General features: G+C 49.7%; 1 protein-coding gene across 2 annotated transcripts; it reads right to left on the reverse strand.

Moving 5' to 3' along the window:
* Positions 1-3,144: 3,144 nt before the first annotated feature.
* On the reverse strand, positions 3,145-17,036 carry LOC100477677 (carbohydrate sulfotransferase 6). 2 transcript variants are annotated; one of them, XM_002927712.4, is made up of 3 exons: positions 16,462-17,033; positions 7,561-7,635; positions 3,145-6,711 (listed from the first exon to the last, which is right to left on the reverse strand). In XM_002927712.4, the coding sequence occupies exon 3, from the start codon at positions 6,694-6,696 to the stop codon at positions 5,515-5,517; it is 1,182 nt and encodes a 393-aa protein (XP_002927758.1). In that variant the 5' UTR covers positions 6,697-6,711; positions 7,561-7,635; positions 16,462-17,033; the 3' UTR covers positions 3,145-5,514. The 2 variants fall into 2 exon arrangements, with proteins under 2 accessions (XP_002927758.1, XP_019664020.1); XM_019808461.2 differs by lacking the exon at positions 7,561-7,635 and having other exon boundaries at positions 16,462-17,036.
* Between the last annotated feature and the right edge of the window lie 1,791 nt (positions 17,037-18,827).

Raw genomic sequence — 18,827 nt, forward strand, 5'->3', positions numbered from 1 at the left:
CCTCTCTCGCTGGCTGTCTCTGTCTCTGTCAAATAAATAAATAAAATCTTTAAAAAAAAAAAAAAGAAAGAAAATGTATGTTTTATATGCTCTAAGAAAGCTGATTATGTCCTCCAGTGAAGTTAAGGAGTGATAACCAAGAAAGAGGATGTGCAATACAAGAAAGGATGGATTTAACCAGGAGTGTTAGCCTGACTTCTGTGCACAAGTCCCAGCAGCCACCTAACCAGATTAGAACAGAAAGAAGAGGGTCCTCAGGACAAACAGTGAAATTGATTTCAAGCTATAGACAAAATGCTTAAGAAGCTCAAATTCTTAATGACAGGGTGAAGAGGGTACCTATTTCTTCTCTTAATGGGAAAAAAACTGAAAGGCAATACGAAGTTCTAGAAAAACATAAGCCTGCAAGAAAATTATGAAGTAATTAGGTTTTTTGTTTATTTGCTTTTTAGAACTCCAGCACCTGTCTCACTTGTTTCACTTGTAGTGAGATGCGGAACTATTAAGCTTTTAGAAGACAATATTGAATATCGTTATGTCCTCATAATAGTGAAGGAGCTCTTAAATTAGACAGAAAATGCGAAAATTATAAAGGAAAGTCTTGATAAATTTAACTAAGGACTTGTGTTATTCGAGTGTTATTATAAAAACAGCAAAAGACAAGCCACAAACTGGGAAAAGATATTTGCAATACATGTAACCAGCAAAGGAGTAGTATCCAGAATCTATAAAACACTCCTAAAACTCAATAAGAAAATGACAAAGAGACAAAAGACCTGAATAGGTACTTCATCAAACACAGAATACAAATTGCCAACAAAGATAGGAAAAGACACTTAACCTCATTATTAATCGGTCAAACACAAAATGAAATCTTAATGAGATCATTTATCAACCACCCAATGGCCAAAAATTTTAAAGTCTGAGAATGCCAGTTGTTGGTGAGGGCATAGAGCAAATGGAACTCCAAAGGGGTGAACTGACAACCATTCCGGAATAATGTTGGATGAAGATTCTCACAATCCAGCAAGCCACTCCCAGAAGAATATCCTACAGCATTTGTAGCAGGGGATCCATACAAGATGGTTTCTAGCAGCATGGTAACAAGCAACTGAAAACAAGCCAGGTGCCGGTCAAGAAAAGAATGGGTAAATAAAACTGTGATATAATTTATAATAAAATACTGTTCAGTAGTAGAAATAAATGACTTAAACCTGCAGGAACATCACGAGTCCCAGGAATATAAAGGTGAGGAGAAAAATCTAAGTTGCAGAAGAAAGCCACAGTGTGATTAATTTTTTTAAGTTTTATTTTTTTATGTAAGTAATCTCTACACCCAGTGTGGGGCTCGAACTCATGACCCCGAGATTAGGAGTCGCATGCTCTTTCAACTGAGCCAGCCAGGTGCCCCCACAGTGTGATTAATTTAAATCCAGTTCAAAAACTTGCAAAACTAACTATACACTAATTCAGTATGCTAACATAGACAGTGAAATTATAATGAAACATTTAACTGGTTACTTCTATTATTTTGAAGATAACTGACATATTATATACATATATGATATTATATGCACATTTGTTTGACAAAGGAGTGCCAGAGCAAAAGTGGCCTTGGCCACCCTCTATCTCATTCCGAGTAAAAGCCGAAATCCTCAGCAAAGCCTACAAAGTCCTACATGGTCTGACCCCCTTTCTTACCTTCTCATCTCCTAGCACTCTTCTTTTGGCCCACCACATCAGACCCACTAGCCCCTTGCTGTGCTTCCAATGTACCAAATGGGTTCCCTCCTTACAATTTTTGTATTGTCTTTTTCCTCCTCTGGGACATTCTACCTGTAGTTACTCGTTAATTAACTGCCTCACTTTAAGACTTTGCTCAGATGTCACTTTCTCAATAAGACCTACCCTGATCACCACATTAAAAATTGCAACTCACACCCCTAGGCACATACATTCCTCATCTCAGTAATTGTTCCCTACTTTTGCACTGGTCAGTGCTCAATTCATAATGTGTGTTGAACAAATGAATGGCAGTGGGGAGGACTTACAGACTGGGATCAGAATGGCCCAGAACTATAGGGCCAAACACGTTCTCCAGTCTTAACCCCAAGGGAGAACCCCCTTCATTGGCTGAAGGACTTGCCACCCCAGGGAAGTTCAAAGTCCAGTCTGAGGTTTCAGGGTCTGTGTGGTTGGCCAAACCCTCTCATTTCATCAGCCGACTCTCACACCCTCCTGAGGCTACCAATGCTTTTGCTCCAGTTTTTTAAAAAAGACTTCACCTTTTTAGAGCAGTTTTAGGTTTATAACAAAATTGAGAGAGGTACAGAGTTGTCCCATACACCTGCTACCCTCACACATTCATGGCCTCTCCCATTATCAGCATCACTCACCAGAGAGGTACATCTGTTACCAAGGTTGAACCTACATGCACACATCGTATCACCCCAAGTCCCTAGTGTACCTTAGAATTGGCTTTTGGTGTTGTGCATTCTATGGGTTTGGACAGTCAATGACATATCCCCATAATTATGGTATCATAGAGAGTATTCTCATTGCCCCCAAAACCCTCCCCTCCCCATCCCCTGGCAACCACTTATCTTTTTACTGTCTCTATGGTTTTTGCCTTTTCCAGAATGTCCTATAGTCGGAGTTGTACAGGATGTAACTTCTTCACATTGACTTTTTTTCCCCCACTTAGTAATAGACATTTCCGTTTCCTCCATGTCTTTTCACGGCTTGATAGCTCATTTCTTTTTTAGCACAGAATAATATTCCATCAGGTGGGTAAAAATGCAAAGACTGATTTACCCTGTACAGGTGATGGTGGTGGGGTGGGGGTAGTTAGTAGGAGAGGGATGGGAAGGGCATTCTTGACCCCCTTCTGGAGGGTGTAAGTTGTTACTCTGTCTTTAGATAATTTGGCAGTTTCACATTTAAAGACATGCTCTTTGATCCAGCAGTTCTACTTCTAGGAATCTTCTAGAGACACACAAACGTGGTCACTTCTTGGCGGCTTCTCTCATGAGCCTAGATTCCCAGGAGTGAGTTTTCCATTTTGTCGAGGAAACTTGATTCCAAGGGGACCGATCCCAGGCTCCTTTTCTTCACCTGTCTTGATGAGCTCCCGTTCATCCTTCATGTATTCAAATCAATGCTTCCTCTCCAAAGAGGTCCTCCTGACTCCCCATACTAAAGGAGGTCATCCTCTCCCCATTCTGATTGTTTCTTCATAGAGCACAACCGACATTTACATTTGCATGTTTATCTGTGGGACTACTTATTTTGGGTCTGCACTCCCCACAAGAGCAAGGTCTGTGACTGCTCTGTCCCCCAGTATGTCCCCAGGGTCTGAACTGGCCTGACACATTGAAGCACTCAACTGGGCACTGCCTGTCAATGTCCTGAAACCTGATCTGGGTTCACACCTAGGCTTGCTTAGAACTAGACATGCCAGGAACCTCACCCAGAGGCGCGCCCAGAGTCCACTGTATACAGGACGTGAAGTCTGGGAGCCTGTCATCCCCTTTCTGGGACCTCAGGTGTCCAACCAGAATGGATGAATCACAGAGCAAAGACAATTAATCGTGGCCATCAATACAATTTGCGACTGGAGCAGGGGCAAATGAAACTTGTGTGATGCCACTATCCGGCTCAGCCTTCCTGGACCCCACAAGGGATCAGTATCTCCCTATTCTTGGCCTCTGGCACCATGAACCTCTTGCTTATCCCTCTTTGCCTGAACATACCACATTGTCCAGGACCATCCCTAGGCTGACTCCTCCACTCGACAATGCACTCCTTCCAGGCAGGCCAGCAGGCTACTGTTAACCCCAGTGGCCAGCACAGGGAGGGGCAGGCAGGGAGAAAAGGGGTCAACAGCAGGGGCCCCAGTGCCCCAGCCCACTGCATACCATACCCTTCAACATTCTGGTCCTTGAGACGTTTGCAGCCAAATGCCAGGGTGGCTCGCTCCCTAGCACCTAAAAAGCCCTGTCATTACTGGGGGGAAATGATCTGGCTTTCCAAGCCTGTAGTGGGGTCCTTTACTTCATCCCCAGTTCAGTTTTAGAACCCTAAGCACTGAAGTCAGAGATGTGAGTTTGAGGTCTTTCCCATATATTAAGCTATGTGACCTGAGCCTTTCTAAGTTGCAGAGTCCCTATTGATAAACTCAGGGGTTTTTTATTATTTACCTATTTATTAAAGATTTTATTCATTTATTTGAGAGAGAGCACGAGCAGGGGGAGGGGCAGAGGGAGAAGCAGACTCCCCACTGAGCTGGAAGCCCCAATACAGGGCTCGGATCCCAGGACCCTGAGATCATGACCTGAGCCAAAGTCAGGTGCTTAACCTACTGAGCTGCCCAGGAGCTCCAATAAATTCAGGGATTTAAATACCTTCCCCACACTACTGTGAAGGGGCAGGCTCAGGTTTTATGAGGCCTAAACCTTCTACAGCTTGACCAATCCTCAAGTGAGGTGTCCTGAAGCTTCAGCTCCAAGGCCAGTATCTCTCTGCTCCTCCCCTCCTTCTTCCTTTCTCACTCTACCTTTCCCCCTCACTGCCTCCCTCCAGGGTTATCCAGGAGATTCTCTAAGGTTCTGCACTCTGGGCCCAAATATCTCATCATCTCCTGTATCCTGCAGCTGCAGCCCCAGCCACCACTGCTTGCTCTTCCCTTGTGCAAACAGATGGGAAAATCTGACCATCCTTCATGAAGGAGATGGGTCTCTGCAAGCCTGATTCACCCTCTCCTTCCAACTGTAACCTCAGAGCAAAACAACCCCCCCCGTCCTCCTCATTGTCCCTTCAGCTTTGCATTTTGCTTGTCAAACTTTAGACTGTAAACTCTAGTATTACAAGATTAATTATTATGTCTATTTCTCAGGGTAGGATGTTACTGTCAGGACAAATCAAACGTTCACCCCAGGTAACTGTGCAGGGGGTGGGGATATGTGGGCCCCCAGGAGATGGGGCACAGAATGGCTACAAGGAGACCACAAGATAAGAGGCATCTTGTCTGATTTCTTTCTGAAAGAAACTAGTGAATATAAACGCCAACAGCTCTGATAGTGTGGTGGTGGGCCATGGGGGGTGGGGAATGAAGTTGGGTGTGTGTGTTGGTGGGGGTGTAGAGACTTCAGGGGCCAGCTCACCACAGTGCCTCTCTACTCCCAGGAAGGGCTGGGACCCCCTTCTCAGCTGCTGGATGATGCGCCCAAAATGAAAGGAGACTTCGGAAGAAAGCGGGTGAGGAGCTTATTCCCTGTGCCCAGAGGAAGTGTGGACACAGTTTTCCTTTCCTTGAGGTGTGCGCCTGACGGGAACCCAGCTGCTAAGAAGGACTCAAAAGAAAATTCAGAAGCAAGAAGAAACATGGCGCTTTAGGGACTCAGTCCATTCATCCTACAGAGGACGACTTCCAAACTCCTGGCCCCTCCAATAGAGGCCTGCGCCCCGTGTGCCCGGCTCCCTCCCCAGCGCCACAACTGGGGGCCTCCGCTAAGGTTAAGGGTGCGCAGCAGTGGATGACGCCCAGCTGAAGCTGCTAGGGCCGCGCGGCAGCACCAGGTCCAGGGCGAGGTTGCGCTGCTCGCTCTCGGAGAAGACCGGCCGGTAGCCCAGCAGCTGCAGCGCACCGGCACACAGCTCCTGCACGCGGCGGATCTTGGCGAAGGGCAGTGCGTGGCGCCAGGCCTGGGAGACATTGACCGCGTTCCTGGACGAGGTCTTGAAGGCCTCGCGGCGCGCGCCGGGCCCGGACCCGTGCGTGATGTTGTGGATCCAGGCCTCGAGCTGCGGCGTGAGGCTCAGGCCCGCAAAGGCGTAGAGCGCGCGGATCTCGGGCAGCGGCGCCCGCGCCAGATCCTCAAAACGCACCAGGCGGTAGCGGCCCCGCAGGAAGGGCGGCGGCTTCTGCGTGGCGGCCTCCGCGATGCGCACGTGGCTGCGGCACACCTCGCGCACCACGCGCAGGCCGGGGTCGGCCTCCACCCACGTGCCATTGGTGCCCAGCACGATGCCGTTGTCGCGCGCCAGCGCCTTGGCCGTCTGCTCGCGCGACCTCAGCACGGCTCGCGGGTCGCGCACCAGGTGCACGATGCGCAGGTTGAGCGCGGGGTCGTTCAGCAGCTGGTAGAGCACCTGCAGGTTGAAGAAGCGCACCTCCTTGAGTACCACGTGGCTGTAGGAGCGGCAGGCCTCCTGAGCCAGGCGGAAGGGCTGCCGCGCGCACAGCGGCTTGCACACCGCCTCGCTGCTGATAGCGCCGCGCGGGAAGGCGCTGCAGGCGGGCGGCGAGCACAGCGCGCGGCTCACCGCGTACTGGAAGAGGTCGGACAGGTTGCGGCGCCACGGCAGGTAGGCGTCGAACACGTCCATGTCACACAGGAAGACGGAGCGCACCACGTCGCGCACGGCCATGTGCAGCGCCGGCGCGCTCCCCTGCGACAGGGTGGTCCACACGTGCCACCCGGGCTCCATCAGGTAGAAGACATCGGGGTGCTGGCTGAAGAGCTGGCCCACGAAGGACGAGCCCGAGCGCCATGAGGACAGCACCAGCAGGTGCACCCGCTCTTTGCCGCCGGCTGGGGACGGCGGCCTGGGCCAGGAGACCAGGAAAAGCAGGATGCCAGTCTGCGCCAGCAGGAGCACGGTCACCGCCGTGCTGGAGATGCGCGGCAGCCACATGCCTCCAGCTGGGGCCTGCGGGAGGAGAGGGCAGCCGTTAGGGACCGCGGCCCACTCGCCATGCCACACCCCAACGTCTGTCCAGCGCTTGCAGGGAGCAGCCCTCCCCTTCTCCCCGCCCCTCCGACTCGACCACCCGACCTGTGGGGCCTCCCCAGACTATGGCCGTCTCAGTGGGGTGCTCTCCGGGGAATACGACTTTGAGAATCAGCCAAGATCTAGTGTATGCAGAGCAAGAGGCCAGTTGCAGAATGCTGTGGGAAATGTATGCTCGTCCTTACTTCCTCCCTCCCTCTTCCCCTCCCCTTTCTCTCTTTTTTTCTGGAAAGGGAAATATTATTTTTAAAACACAATTCCCACCTTTTGCTTAAGAATTCCTTTCAGGGAGACAAGTTTAGATTGTTTAGCTCAACAGCTTGATGGGTGATTTGACCCCTTTACCAGGCTCAGCCACTTCCTAGCCTGTGATCCTGGACCAAATTCTTAATCTGTCTGTAACTCAGTTTACCCATCTGTAAAAAGGGGATTCATAGGGGTACTGGAGTAATGGAATGAGCCCGGGGGGCAGGGCATGTCGTAAATCCCATAACTGATAATTTGCCTTTCCACACAGTGTGTTTCTGTGTTGTCTGACTTCTTTTAAACAAGCAGATGCAGATTTCATTATTAAAAGTGAATAAATGTCACAAAGAACACTAACTGTTGCTATCTACAGAGAGTAAAGTGCTACGGGATACATGAACCCCAGAGGGAGGGTACCCTTGTGGAGCTGTGGGAACGTGCAGAAGAAAGCAGTAAAGGGAGAGGTCACGGCAGTCAGGCTCCCGGCCACCACTTGCCCTTTTCCATGCTGAGGTTACTCACTGTAGTCCTGGGCTGCTGGGAGAGCTGCCCACCTTAATCACAATCCATGGAAGATGCCTGCAGGTTTTTCAGGGCCTGAGAAAGCAGGAGCGAGGCCGGGTCAGAGTCTCACAGGAGGAGATAGCCCTGCACAGCGGGAGGGCTTTGCATTCCCAGACGGACAGAAAGTTCCCTGCAGGTGGGAACGAGCTGCCCAGCCCCTGAGCACATTTCTCCAAGTATGTGTGACCTGATGGTGTCTCCTGCTAGTCGGAGAAGAGAGGGCGGCAGTGAGCCCTCTGATGCCACTTAGGAGCTATGAAACCTGGGGCAAACGACTTGACTTCTCCAAGGCTCAGTTTCCTCCCCTGTAAAGCGAGGATGGTCACATTTAGCCTCTTGGGCTTTGTCATGAAGGAGCTGCTACCAACACAGATGAGGAAGGGCTCGCTAGTGCCATACGTCCGCCCTGTGCTACTGCTGCTGGTGCTGTGGTGGGAGAGGAGGAAGCAAGGGAGGTCACCACCCAGATGAGACACCCTGAGGTCACCTACATCTGGAATCCCAACATCTCCTGAGCCCACCCTGGGTCCTATACTGGATCTTAAGAATATCGCACTTGTCCAGCAGAGTGAAAGGGACACTGAGCCAAGCTCGCGCACCCTGAGGTCCTAGAGTTTTCCCCTCCTTGCACCTGTTGCTCTTGCCATGATCTCAAGGAAGAGCTGCTTTGGAAGGGAGGGGCCTGAAAGTTTCCTCTTTGCTTCCACAGCATTTGCTCCCCCCAAAGCCCCCTCCCCTGCCCATGTCACCACCAGGAGACACCAGGTGTAAATCGTGAGCAGATCCCACTTATCTGGAGGCTGCCAGAGTGGGTGGAGGACACCCAGCAGCTCTGTCATCTGGTGACCAGCACTGCCTCCTGACCCACAAGTGCTAGATGCTATGATTTAACTCAATGGCCCCTTCAGTGGACATTATGTTTTCCCTTTTTTTACATGAAGGACCCAAGGCTTGGAGAGACAGCAGGTAAAGAGGGACCCCAACCCAGGACTTCCATCTCTAAGTTTCTGGCACTTTCCAATTACAGTCAGCTAGCCTCTCCCATTCCTGGGAAATCCCTGCAGAGCACTAGACCCTGGTGTTCAGCCCAAACACAGCTGCCCTGGCCAGCCCTTTCCCGGCCAGGGAGGGTCTTGACCATAAGCCACCAATGTGTGTTGTTACCTGCCCTCCAGGGAAACCAGAGGTTTTCTTAGGTGACTCACACAACACGGAACTGATACCTGATCCTATTATTGGAACTTGAGAACTAGGAAGAGGACTGACACACGCTGCCCCATGCAGAGTGTCCAGAGAAGTCCAGGTCCTACGGGACAGCTTCCTGGTAAGGAGCCTTAGGTACAGGACACCCAACCGCAGGTCAGGGAGGCACCAGGATAAGCACTGTATCTTCATGATCGAACTGCATCCTTCCAGCATTCCTGGGAGGTAGAAATTACCTCTATCTGATTTATAAAGATTTTATTTATTTATTTATTTATTTATTTATTTGAGAGAAAGCAAAAGCTTGAGAGAGAGCACAAGCAGGGAGAGGGGGAGGGGCAGAGGGAGTGGGAGAGGGAGAAAGAATCTTTTTTTTTTTTTTAAGATTTTATTTATTTGACAGAGACAGTCAGCGAGAGAGGGAACACAAGCAGGGGGAGTGGGAGAGGAAGAAGCAGGCTCATAGCAGAGAAGCCTGATGTGGGGCTCGATCCCAGAACGCTGGGATCACGCCCTGAGCTGAAGGCAGACGCTTAACGACTGAGCCACCCAGGCGCCCCTAGAATCTTAAGTAGACTCCACGCTCAGTGCAGAGCCCCACGCAGGGCTCGAGCTCAACGACCCTGAGACCATGACCTGAGCTGAAATCAAGAGTCAGACACTCAACCAACTGAGCCACCCAGGCGCCCCTAGGGCAGAGGCTTAAGTCCAAGTGCCAGACACCCAGAATAGAACTCTGGGGTGGGTCTCTCTCACTCCTCAGCCTTTCCCCAATGAAGTCCCCCATCTTGGAAGGCCTAGCCCCCTCCCCTACAAATTTTTTGATTTTAAAATTCCTTTGGAGGGCATATATTTATTATTTATGTTTAATTTTAGAAAAAGGTAATACATAGGGGCGCCTGGGTGGCACAGCGGTTAAGCGTCTGCCTTCGGCTCAGGGCGTGATCCCGGCGTTATGGGTTCGAGCCCCCACATCAGGCTCCTCTGCTATGAGCCTGCTTCTTCCTCTCCCACTCCCCCTACTTGTGTTCCCTCTCTCGCTAGCTGTCTCTCTCTCTGTCAAATAAATAAATAAAATCTTAAAAAAAAAAAAAAAAAAAAAGAAAAAGGTAATACATAGAGGTGGTGCAAACCTCTGAAGGTACAGATGAGGTTATCGTGGACTCATATGTTTTCTTTGTGAAAATTAGAAAGGAGAGCCCATGACTTGGCAGATACAGCCCCACACCAGAGTGCAAGGGCCACCGAGTCAAAAGGAAGTAACGTCTGCCCCTATGCCTCCCCCAGGTCCTCCTCAGAGGCAACTGTGCCTCTAACTTCCACAAAGTCTTTGATGATAGTGATAAAGATAATCCTGTATTTTGGGGGAGGGAGGTGGGAATAAAGTACAAGAGACCACAGGGGGAACAAAAAGTTCCCCTCCTACCCTGCTACCCAGGACCACTTTATAGAGTGGTCCAGTGTCACGTCACTGGAAGGTTTTTTTTTTTTTTTTTGTGGTAAAGTCAATATTCAAAATTGACATCATTTGTAAAATAGCACACAGTGCACTAGGAGCGCATGTCCTTTGTTGTATAACCCTTTGTTTTCCCCGGAGTTAAATTGCCCTACAGATTAAAATTGTACAGATAAAATTGAAGTGGAGAGGTAGAACAAAAAGATCAATGATGGACAAAAGATGGAAAATAGATAAAAGATAAGAAAGCAGGGGATAGATCCAGGAGGTCCAACGTCCAATGTCCTATCCTAGCAGAGCTGACAATCTAGCTAGGAACCTCAAAGACACATCCGTGAAGTGGCCAAGGGACCAGATGGTGGTCCGAGTGAGTGGCCCAACTATCCAGTGACAGGGGAGGGTCATGCTAGCCCGGGCATGCATTCTTCTTTCCTAGATTCTAGACAAATCCCCCAGCCGGTCTCCCTGCATTTCATATTGCACAGAGCCACCAGAGCTGCCTACACCATATTTGATCCTGTCATTCTCCTACTCTGCAAACTTCTGCTTTCCAACCTCACTTCCCATAATTCCCCCCCAGCGTCCCGTGTGTCAGATCACCTGGAATCATTACTCCATGTTCCCCTCTGCTCTGCTCTAAGTGCCCAGCCCCGCCTCCCCCCAGGAGTCATCTCACCTTCCTCCCAAGACACCTCACCTGTGCCTCTCTCAAGGCATGTACCACTCTACCCTGAGTGACACTTTGCCACCCCTTCTCGCCTGTGAGGAACCTGAGGGTGGAGACTGTGGCTTTTTTGCAAGTGTCTGTTCCCAGGCACCCAGGGAGGGGCTCAGCCCTGCACAGGTGCACTAGACAGGGTTTGCTTGGGTCTACTCGATACCTGTTCCTCCTTATTCTGCTAACGGCCTCTAGATTTTCTTTCAGCAACCACCGTCACTCACACAAAGTGTGTGTGGTTTGCATGGGGCTGACCGCCCACTTCATGGTTCTTAGGGAGACATGTGTCTCAAGCCTGGCTCAACTCTAGATTCCATACACTATACCCAGACCAAGCGTTGCCCCAAGTCCAATCCCAGAATTTTTGTATATCTGTGGGGAAGAGGGAAACTGCCTGGGTATAAAGCCAACACACAAGAGAACTGAACAGAGGAGGAAAGTCTGAGAGCCCGTGAGCAGCTGGCAGCATCTGGATCCATCTGGGCAAGAATTCATTCATGGACTTCCCAGATGGGGAAACTGCTCTGTTTTTCGTCAAGCCAGCATGAGTTCAGTTTCTGCCATTTACAACCAAGAGTTTTGATTACAGAGTGGGTCCCCTTGGTGGGGTGGGGTGAGGGCAGAACTGTCAGGAGCACGGACGGAGTTTTGGGGGCTGGTCACGCTGTGTTCCTTGATTCAGGGCTAAACACCTGGGTGTGTCATCAAGCTGTGTTTTTATGACTTGTGCTCTTTTCTGTATGTATGTTACATTTCAATAAAGAGTCATGATTCCTGACTGAATAAGACAGACAGTAAACTGAATAAGACAGACAGTAAGTGTCATGTCCGGGAATGTCCCAAAGACTGAACGAGTAGGTGATATTAATAAACATTTGCCTAATTGAAGTCAGATACTCTGATCCAGATGCAAAGGGAGGAGTTCCCCACATAGCCCACATTTCTTCCTGCTAAGCATTTTACTTTTTTTTTTTTTTTTTAAGGAAGCTCCCAATGGAGCCCAACACAGGGCTCAAACCCACAACCCTGAGATCAAGATCTGAGCTGTGATCATGAGTCTGATGCTCCAATGACTTGAGCCACTCAGGCGCCCCCTTGCTGAGCATTTTAAAGTGACAGTATCTTCTAAATACCCCTGATTATTTGTTGGCCTGGGAAGACACAGGAAGGAGCTATTGTTCTATCTGATTGGCAGATGGGAAATCTGAGCTACAGGGCGGGACATAGCAGGGGGAGAGCCTGAGCCCAGGAACCCAGCTCTCTGGGAAACCCTCCCCTGGACCCCAGCTCTGCGTGCCCCTCACTCAGCAGCCTCTACCAGCCCTGGCAGGGTATCTAAGGGAGTGAAATGTAATCCTAGGTACAAATTCATGGCTCAGATTTCTCTCAGTTTGGCATCAGCTGGAGGCCATCCCTGTCCAGGAACCCCAAAGACTAGAGAAAACAGATTCCAGATGAGGGATCAGTGGATTCTTGGCATCAAGGGTCACCCCTGGGGGCAAACCAGCTCTAATGGAGCCCAGAGCACCTGTTAGGAAGAAGGCTGAAAAAGAGGGAAAGAGAAAAGAAAAAAACAATGGGGGGGGGAAACAAGGGAGGAAAGGAAAGAGAGGAGGAGCAAGATGAATGTTTAAGGTGGGGTGGAAACATGGAATACCAGTAAATACCACCTGTTAAGGGCTTTCTATACGCCAGCCAAGACTTTTCGGCCCATTTTCTGACTTAATCCTTATGACAACTCTATGATGTGACACACCTGACACTCCTCCCTATTTTACAGAGAAGGAAACTAAGATTTAGAAAGATCAAGAAACTTGCCTCAAGGACACACACAGCAGCTGAGTCAGAATTTAAGTCCTAACCTTCTAACTTTAGAGCTCTTAACGACAGTGTCCACTGGAAAAACCACAAGTACTAAGACATACAGTAGTGTTAAAAATGCACAAATATAAAAAAAAAACACAAATACCAAAGGGCATCAACAAGAACGTGAAAGGACACCCCCAGGTGGGGGAAAATACTTGCAAATCGTATGTAGCAAGGGACCCAGATATATAAAGAGCTCTTATAATTCAATAACAGAAGACAACCCAACTTAAAAACGGGCAAAAGCTTTGACTAGACATTCTTCCAAAGACATACAAATTGCCTCCAAGTGCAAGAAACGATGCTTGACAATTTTAGTCATTAGGGAAATGCCAATCAAAACTAGAATGAGAGACCACATCCCATCGGCTAGGATGGTTAAAATCAAAAAGGTAGATGATAACCAGTATCAGTGAGAAGGTGGGGAAATCAGAACCCTGTACACTGCTGTGGGTGATACAAAGTGGTAGTTCCTCAAAAGGTTAAACATAAGGTTACCATGTGATCCAGCAATGCCACTCTAAAATCCATGTCCCAGGGCGTCTGGTGGCTTACGCTTAAGCGTCTGTCTCTGGCTCAGGTCATGATCTCAGGGTCCTGGGGTTGAGCCCCGAATAGGGCTCCCTGGTAAGTGGGGAGTCTGCTTCTCCTTCTCCCTCTGCCCCCCACCCCCATTCATGCTCTCTCTCACTCTCCCTCTCTCTCTCAAATAAATAAAATCTTTTAAAAGAAAACACAAAAACATATAGAAGAAATCTCAAAGAATGCAAACTGAATATTAGTGATCTTTTTTTAATTTTATTTATTTATTTTTATTTATTTATTTTTTTTTTAAGATGATAGAGACAGCCAGCGAGAGAGGGAACACAAGCAGGGGGAGTGGGAGAGGAAGAAGCAGGCTCATAGCAGAGGAGCCCGATGTGGCTCGATCCCATAACGCCGGGATCACGCCCTGAGCTGAAGGCAGACGCTCAACCGCTGTGCCACCCAGGCGCCCCTAGTGATCTTTTTTTAAAAAAAGATCTTATTTATTTGAGAGAGAGAGAGCACAAGCAGGGGGAGTGGCAGGCAGAGGGAGGGGCAGAGGGAGAAGCCGACTCCCTGCTGAGCAGGGAGCCTGACTCTGGATTATATCCAGCACTCTGGGATTATTACCTGAGCCAAAGGCAGACGCTTAACCCACTGAGCCCCCCGGCGCCCCTGAATATTAGTAGTTATCTATGTCCAGGTACAGGTAATTTTTTTCTTGTTAGTGCTTTGCTGCATTTTCCAGGCAGTCTATGATAGACTTGTACTACTTTGGTCATCATAAATTTGGTTACAGGAGGCACAGGTGGAGTTTGCCTGATCCAACTCTCACTGCGGGAAGAGAAGTGCCTGCAAACCCATCTCCCAGCTGACCTGAGTACCAGCTGGCCGGAGTAGGGCAGGGGCATTGGTTGGAGAATTACCTCCTATGCACTGAAAGATGTCAAGATCCCCAAGCCCACCGTCAGCCTCGTGGCTGTGGGCGGGGCCAGGCTGCAGCAGAGACGTTCAGGGCCAGGCCCGGGCCACATCTGCTATCTCTCTGCCAGTCATAATGAGCAGCTTCGTGGCATGGGCCAGAGGCAGGGAAGCTGGAGTCACACAGCCCAAAGGAAACAGATTGGCCTGCAGGAATCTATTGGGAAATGAAATAAAATTGTTCTGGAAAGGAGTCTTAAGTCTCCCTGGCTCAGAGCTACCCTGGGGGCACTTCAAAGCAAATAAGCAGATCACACATAATACCTTTCCCTGGCTCTGAACTTTGGGGAATCCTCAAAATGCACTTTGCACAGGACCCAATCATAGAAACTTACAGCTGGGGAAACCTGAAGTCTGGCGGCTCCCACCTCTTTTCTGAAGCAAGACATGCAGGGGATGGGGGTAGGAAGTCCACATTTAGCACATGCCCTGTGTTCCCCCGAGTGTTGACTGAGCCCTCTTATTACAGGGATAATCTGGAATGTTTGCTGGTGTTTTTTTTTACCTTTTATTTTGATTATTATATTTGAAAAGCAAATCATTCTTAGAATTTAATGACATTAAAAAAAAAGGAAGGGGCTGTTTTAGAAGAAAACAACTCAAAACATGTAACAGCCAGACACAGTGTGTGGACATTGTTTGGATTCTGATTCAAACAAACCAAGTGCAAGAAGGTATCTTTGAGGAAATAGGAAATTTCAACACGCACTGAGTATTTGGTGACAATTCAGAAATCATTGTCAATGCTACAATGCCACCAAGTGCCGTATTCTTTTTCCTGCATTTCTGTCCCTATCTCCCCTTAGTAGACTAGAAGCAGGATTCTGTCTCATGACAGGGAGTAGGGGTAGCACAGTGGCTAACAAACTCCATTTGATCATTTACTGTGTGATTTTAGGCAAGTTACTTAATCTCTCTGTGCCTGTTGTTGTTTAATCTATAAAATGGGGGAAATTCAACTGGCTGGCTCCGTCCCTTGAGCATGTGACACTTGATCTCTCCTCATGAGTTCAAGCTCCACGTTGGGCCCAGAGCTTGCTTTAAAAAAAAATAAAATAAAATGGGGGAAATAATATAATCCAAGCCTGGACTTGATGTGAAGATTCAATGAGTTAATATTGTTAAAGCACTTAGAACAATGTCACATAGTACAGTTGTATCTGTTCAGAAATCCTCCGACTCCTGGGTTACAACTATAGTCTATGGATCCAAGCGAAAGCCTCTTTGTAAGGAACACTCAAGAACAGCCTGGCCTGGTTCAGGTGACCTAGCACCCTTGCAACAGAATGTGGCAAGCCCAGGCAGGGGCAGAAGACGGACACGCAAAGCAGCAGTGAAAAATGCCTAGAAGCCTGGCTTCTGGAGCCACCCTGGGTTCACATTCTGCCTCTACACCAGTGAGGTGTGTGCCTTTGAGCAGGGCCCCCCTAAAGTCTTGGTGCTTCAGCTGGCTCCTTTGTAAAGGCCGCTGCCACAGCTCCTAGCACACGGGTTGGAGAGGAGTTAAGTGGAACCATATAACCCTTAGCACAGCCAACGCGCAAGAAGCCACACACCATTCCCGTTCGCTCTGGTGCTTAGCTTGCTCACTCTCAGCCCCAGGGCAGCCGAGTCCTTTCTGCTCTTCAGGCCTCAGTCTTCCCACCCTCATGCCTCCGGTCCAAGATGGGGATGGGGAGAGAAAAGAGAGTTAACTTGTACCGGGCACTATGCTGGGCCAAGAGAGGTCTTTCCTGTTGCCCAAGATCCCGCAGCAGAAACAGGGGCCGCCAGACCCCCATTCAGCTGTATATGGTTCCAAATTCACACACCAAGCTGTCTTTCCCCCACAGTTCCTTGGGCGGGTGGGGGTGGTGGTGGAAGCTTTCTAGATTAACATATGCCCTTTGGAATCTCAAGTTTCAAGAGTTTAGGGATCCCCAGCAGTGATCTCGGGCGAGTTGAAGCCGCAGGAAGGCACTTTCTAATCAGCGCCTGGGGCTACCAAGTCCTTTCCGCGTTCTGATACAACCACCGCCCTCAGCCCTTCTCCCCAGACCATCTCCCCGGCTACAAGATCCATGCTCCTGACTGGGGGCATTCCGTGCCGAGAGAGGACCAACCAACGTACCCCAAAGCTGGCGTCGCTGCCCGAGCTGGCGCGGCGGGGAGGCGGACACCACTGTCCCAAGGCTCCGCAGAGGCTCTCAGACTTCTCCTCTTGCAAGTTCCAGTCCGCAGCCGGCCGCGTCTTTACTGGGAGAGTCCGCAGGGGCTGCCGTGCTCCGTAAGCCCCCCAGGCTAGTTAGGGGCACCCGGTGGCACCGGGGAGAAGGCTCTGAGAGGCATGGGCACAGACCAGCAGAGACCCAGATATTGGAGGCAGCTGGAGACCTAAGGCGAAGGGAACCTGGAAACAGGGCAGGAGTGTCCTGGAAAAGGAGAGGCGTCTTAAGAACGGGATGTATGTGTGTGGGGGCAGTCGCGGGGCAACGGCCAGACACACACTCGGGCACCCTTGTCCCGGAGCCCCACCCGGGCCAGGCGCCGCGCCCCTGAGTCCCCGCGCCCTTGCGCGCGAGCTCTGCGCTGTGGGTGCCGCTGCTCCGCGCTGCGGGCGGGAGAAGAGCGCACACAATGAGGCGCTTTCAGACGTGGCTGCGGTCCCGAAGGCGGCGGGCGGGAGCCGGGGCGGGAGGGACGGAAGGAAGGAAGGAGCCGGTTGGCCCCCGGCTCTAGCTACCCTCCCCACCTCGGGGGAGGGGCGGCCTCCCAGGGGCGGGCACGAGAGAACCGGGTGAGGGCGGGCACAGGTGGGCCCGGGGGCCGCGGGAGGATGTCGAAGAGCGCTCGCACTCCCCTCTCATCCTACTAATTGGCCAAAAAAGTTGCCTCCTGCTCTGTTTGCGGAGAAGGAAGCCTCCCGGGAGCACAAAAGGCCTTTGCGAGGGAAATCGAATCTTAATCTTGCTCCTCCTCGCTCTCGGTGGCATCCTCGTAGCGAAGTGACTTGGAATCCAAGCCCCTTCCCAAGCCCCCAGCCTCAGACCTAAGCCAAATGCAAGGCATCTTGATGCCAGGCGGACACACGCGCGGCCTCCCCAAGCAGTAGCCGAGCCGGGAGGGGCCGAGACACCTAGAGCCGAAACACTCAGGGGCTGGGCCCAGAGCTGGCTGTCCCCCTCCCTGTTTTAGCCTCAATCCAGAGGCCCAGGCTTGATAGCAGGTCCGGATAAATACAGGATATGTTTCAATGAGTAAAGCAGTCCGCACCCCCTCCCCCGCCCAGATAACAACAGAGTCCAGGTATCTAAAAAAGAGGATTCTGACCTCTTGTAATCCGTGGTGGGATCTAAAAGGAGTCTCTGCTGCTGGGAGTATAAATTAGTGCATTCTTTCCAGGATGCGGTTTGGCAAGTAAATCCTTAAGAACAGCCATAAGCTTTTTGAATTAGCAATTCCTTTCTAGGATTTATCTTTTTTTTTTTTTTTAAGTAGGCTCCAGGCCCAGCATGGAGCCCAACATGGGTCTTGAACTTACCACCCCGAGATGAAGACCCTGAGATCAAGACCTGAGCTGAGATCAAGAGTCCGATGCTTAACTGACTGAGCCACCCAGGCGCCGGTCTAGGAATCTTAAGGAAATAACTGGCAACAAGGATTTATACACAAAGTTCGTAGAAGTTATGATAGCGAAAAAATTCGAAACTACTAAAGATTAGAAAGATGTGTACCAGAATGCCAATAGGACATTTAAGGACAACTTATTTTCTTTAGGTTACCATAATTATACATCTTCCCTAATAGGCATTTAGAATTTATCTGGCGAGAAAGAAATAAGACATCTTAAACACCATGAACATGATGGGGCCCCTGGGTGGTTCAGTCGGTTTAGAGTTTGCCTTCTGCTCAGGTCATGATCCTGGGGTCTCTAGATAGAGCCCTGGAGGGGGGGCTCACTGCTCAGTGGGGAGTCTGCTTCTCCCTCTCCCTCTGACCCTCCCCTTCCTCTGTGCTCATTCTCTCTCAAAATAAATTAAAAAATCTTTAAAAAGCCAAAAAGCATGAATATGAGGAAAAAGAAAAAAAGAAGACAGAGAATTGCTTTTTAGTTGATGGGACCTAATTAGGGTCTTAGGGGCCTTACTTGATTCACACAGAAACTGGATAATCATTTCGCAAAATTAGAGATCTCCTCCATCCCAAATACTGTGAAATTGTCTCAAACCCTTAGCTATGAGTTACAGCTCAGTTGATAAAATCCTGTGCATTTCTCACCTTCTTCCCTCTTGCTACTACACCGTGTCATTCAGGTTCAAGAGCTACCAACATCTGATCTGTAAATAATTTGATATTTGCCAAACACAGTTGTAATTTTCCAGCCTGTGGTTTCCACATGCCATGTGGATTCCACCGAAAACTCACATGTACTTGGGGCTGGACCAGGGGACTTTGCCAAAGAGCTAACAAAAGCTCTAAGGTCTTTGGGCAGAGCCC

The sequence above is a fragment of the Ailuropoda melanoleuca genome, chromosome 12 (genome assembly GCF_002007445.2).
Source record: "Ailuropoda melanoleuca isolate Jingjing chromosome 12, ASM200744v2, whole genome shotgun sequence".
Classification (NCBI taxonomy): Eukaryota; Metazoa; Chordata; class Mammalia; order Carnivora; family Ursidae; genus Ailuropoda; species Ailuropoda melanoleuca.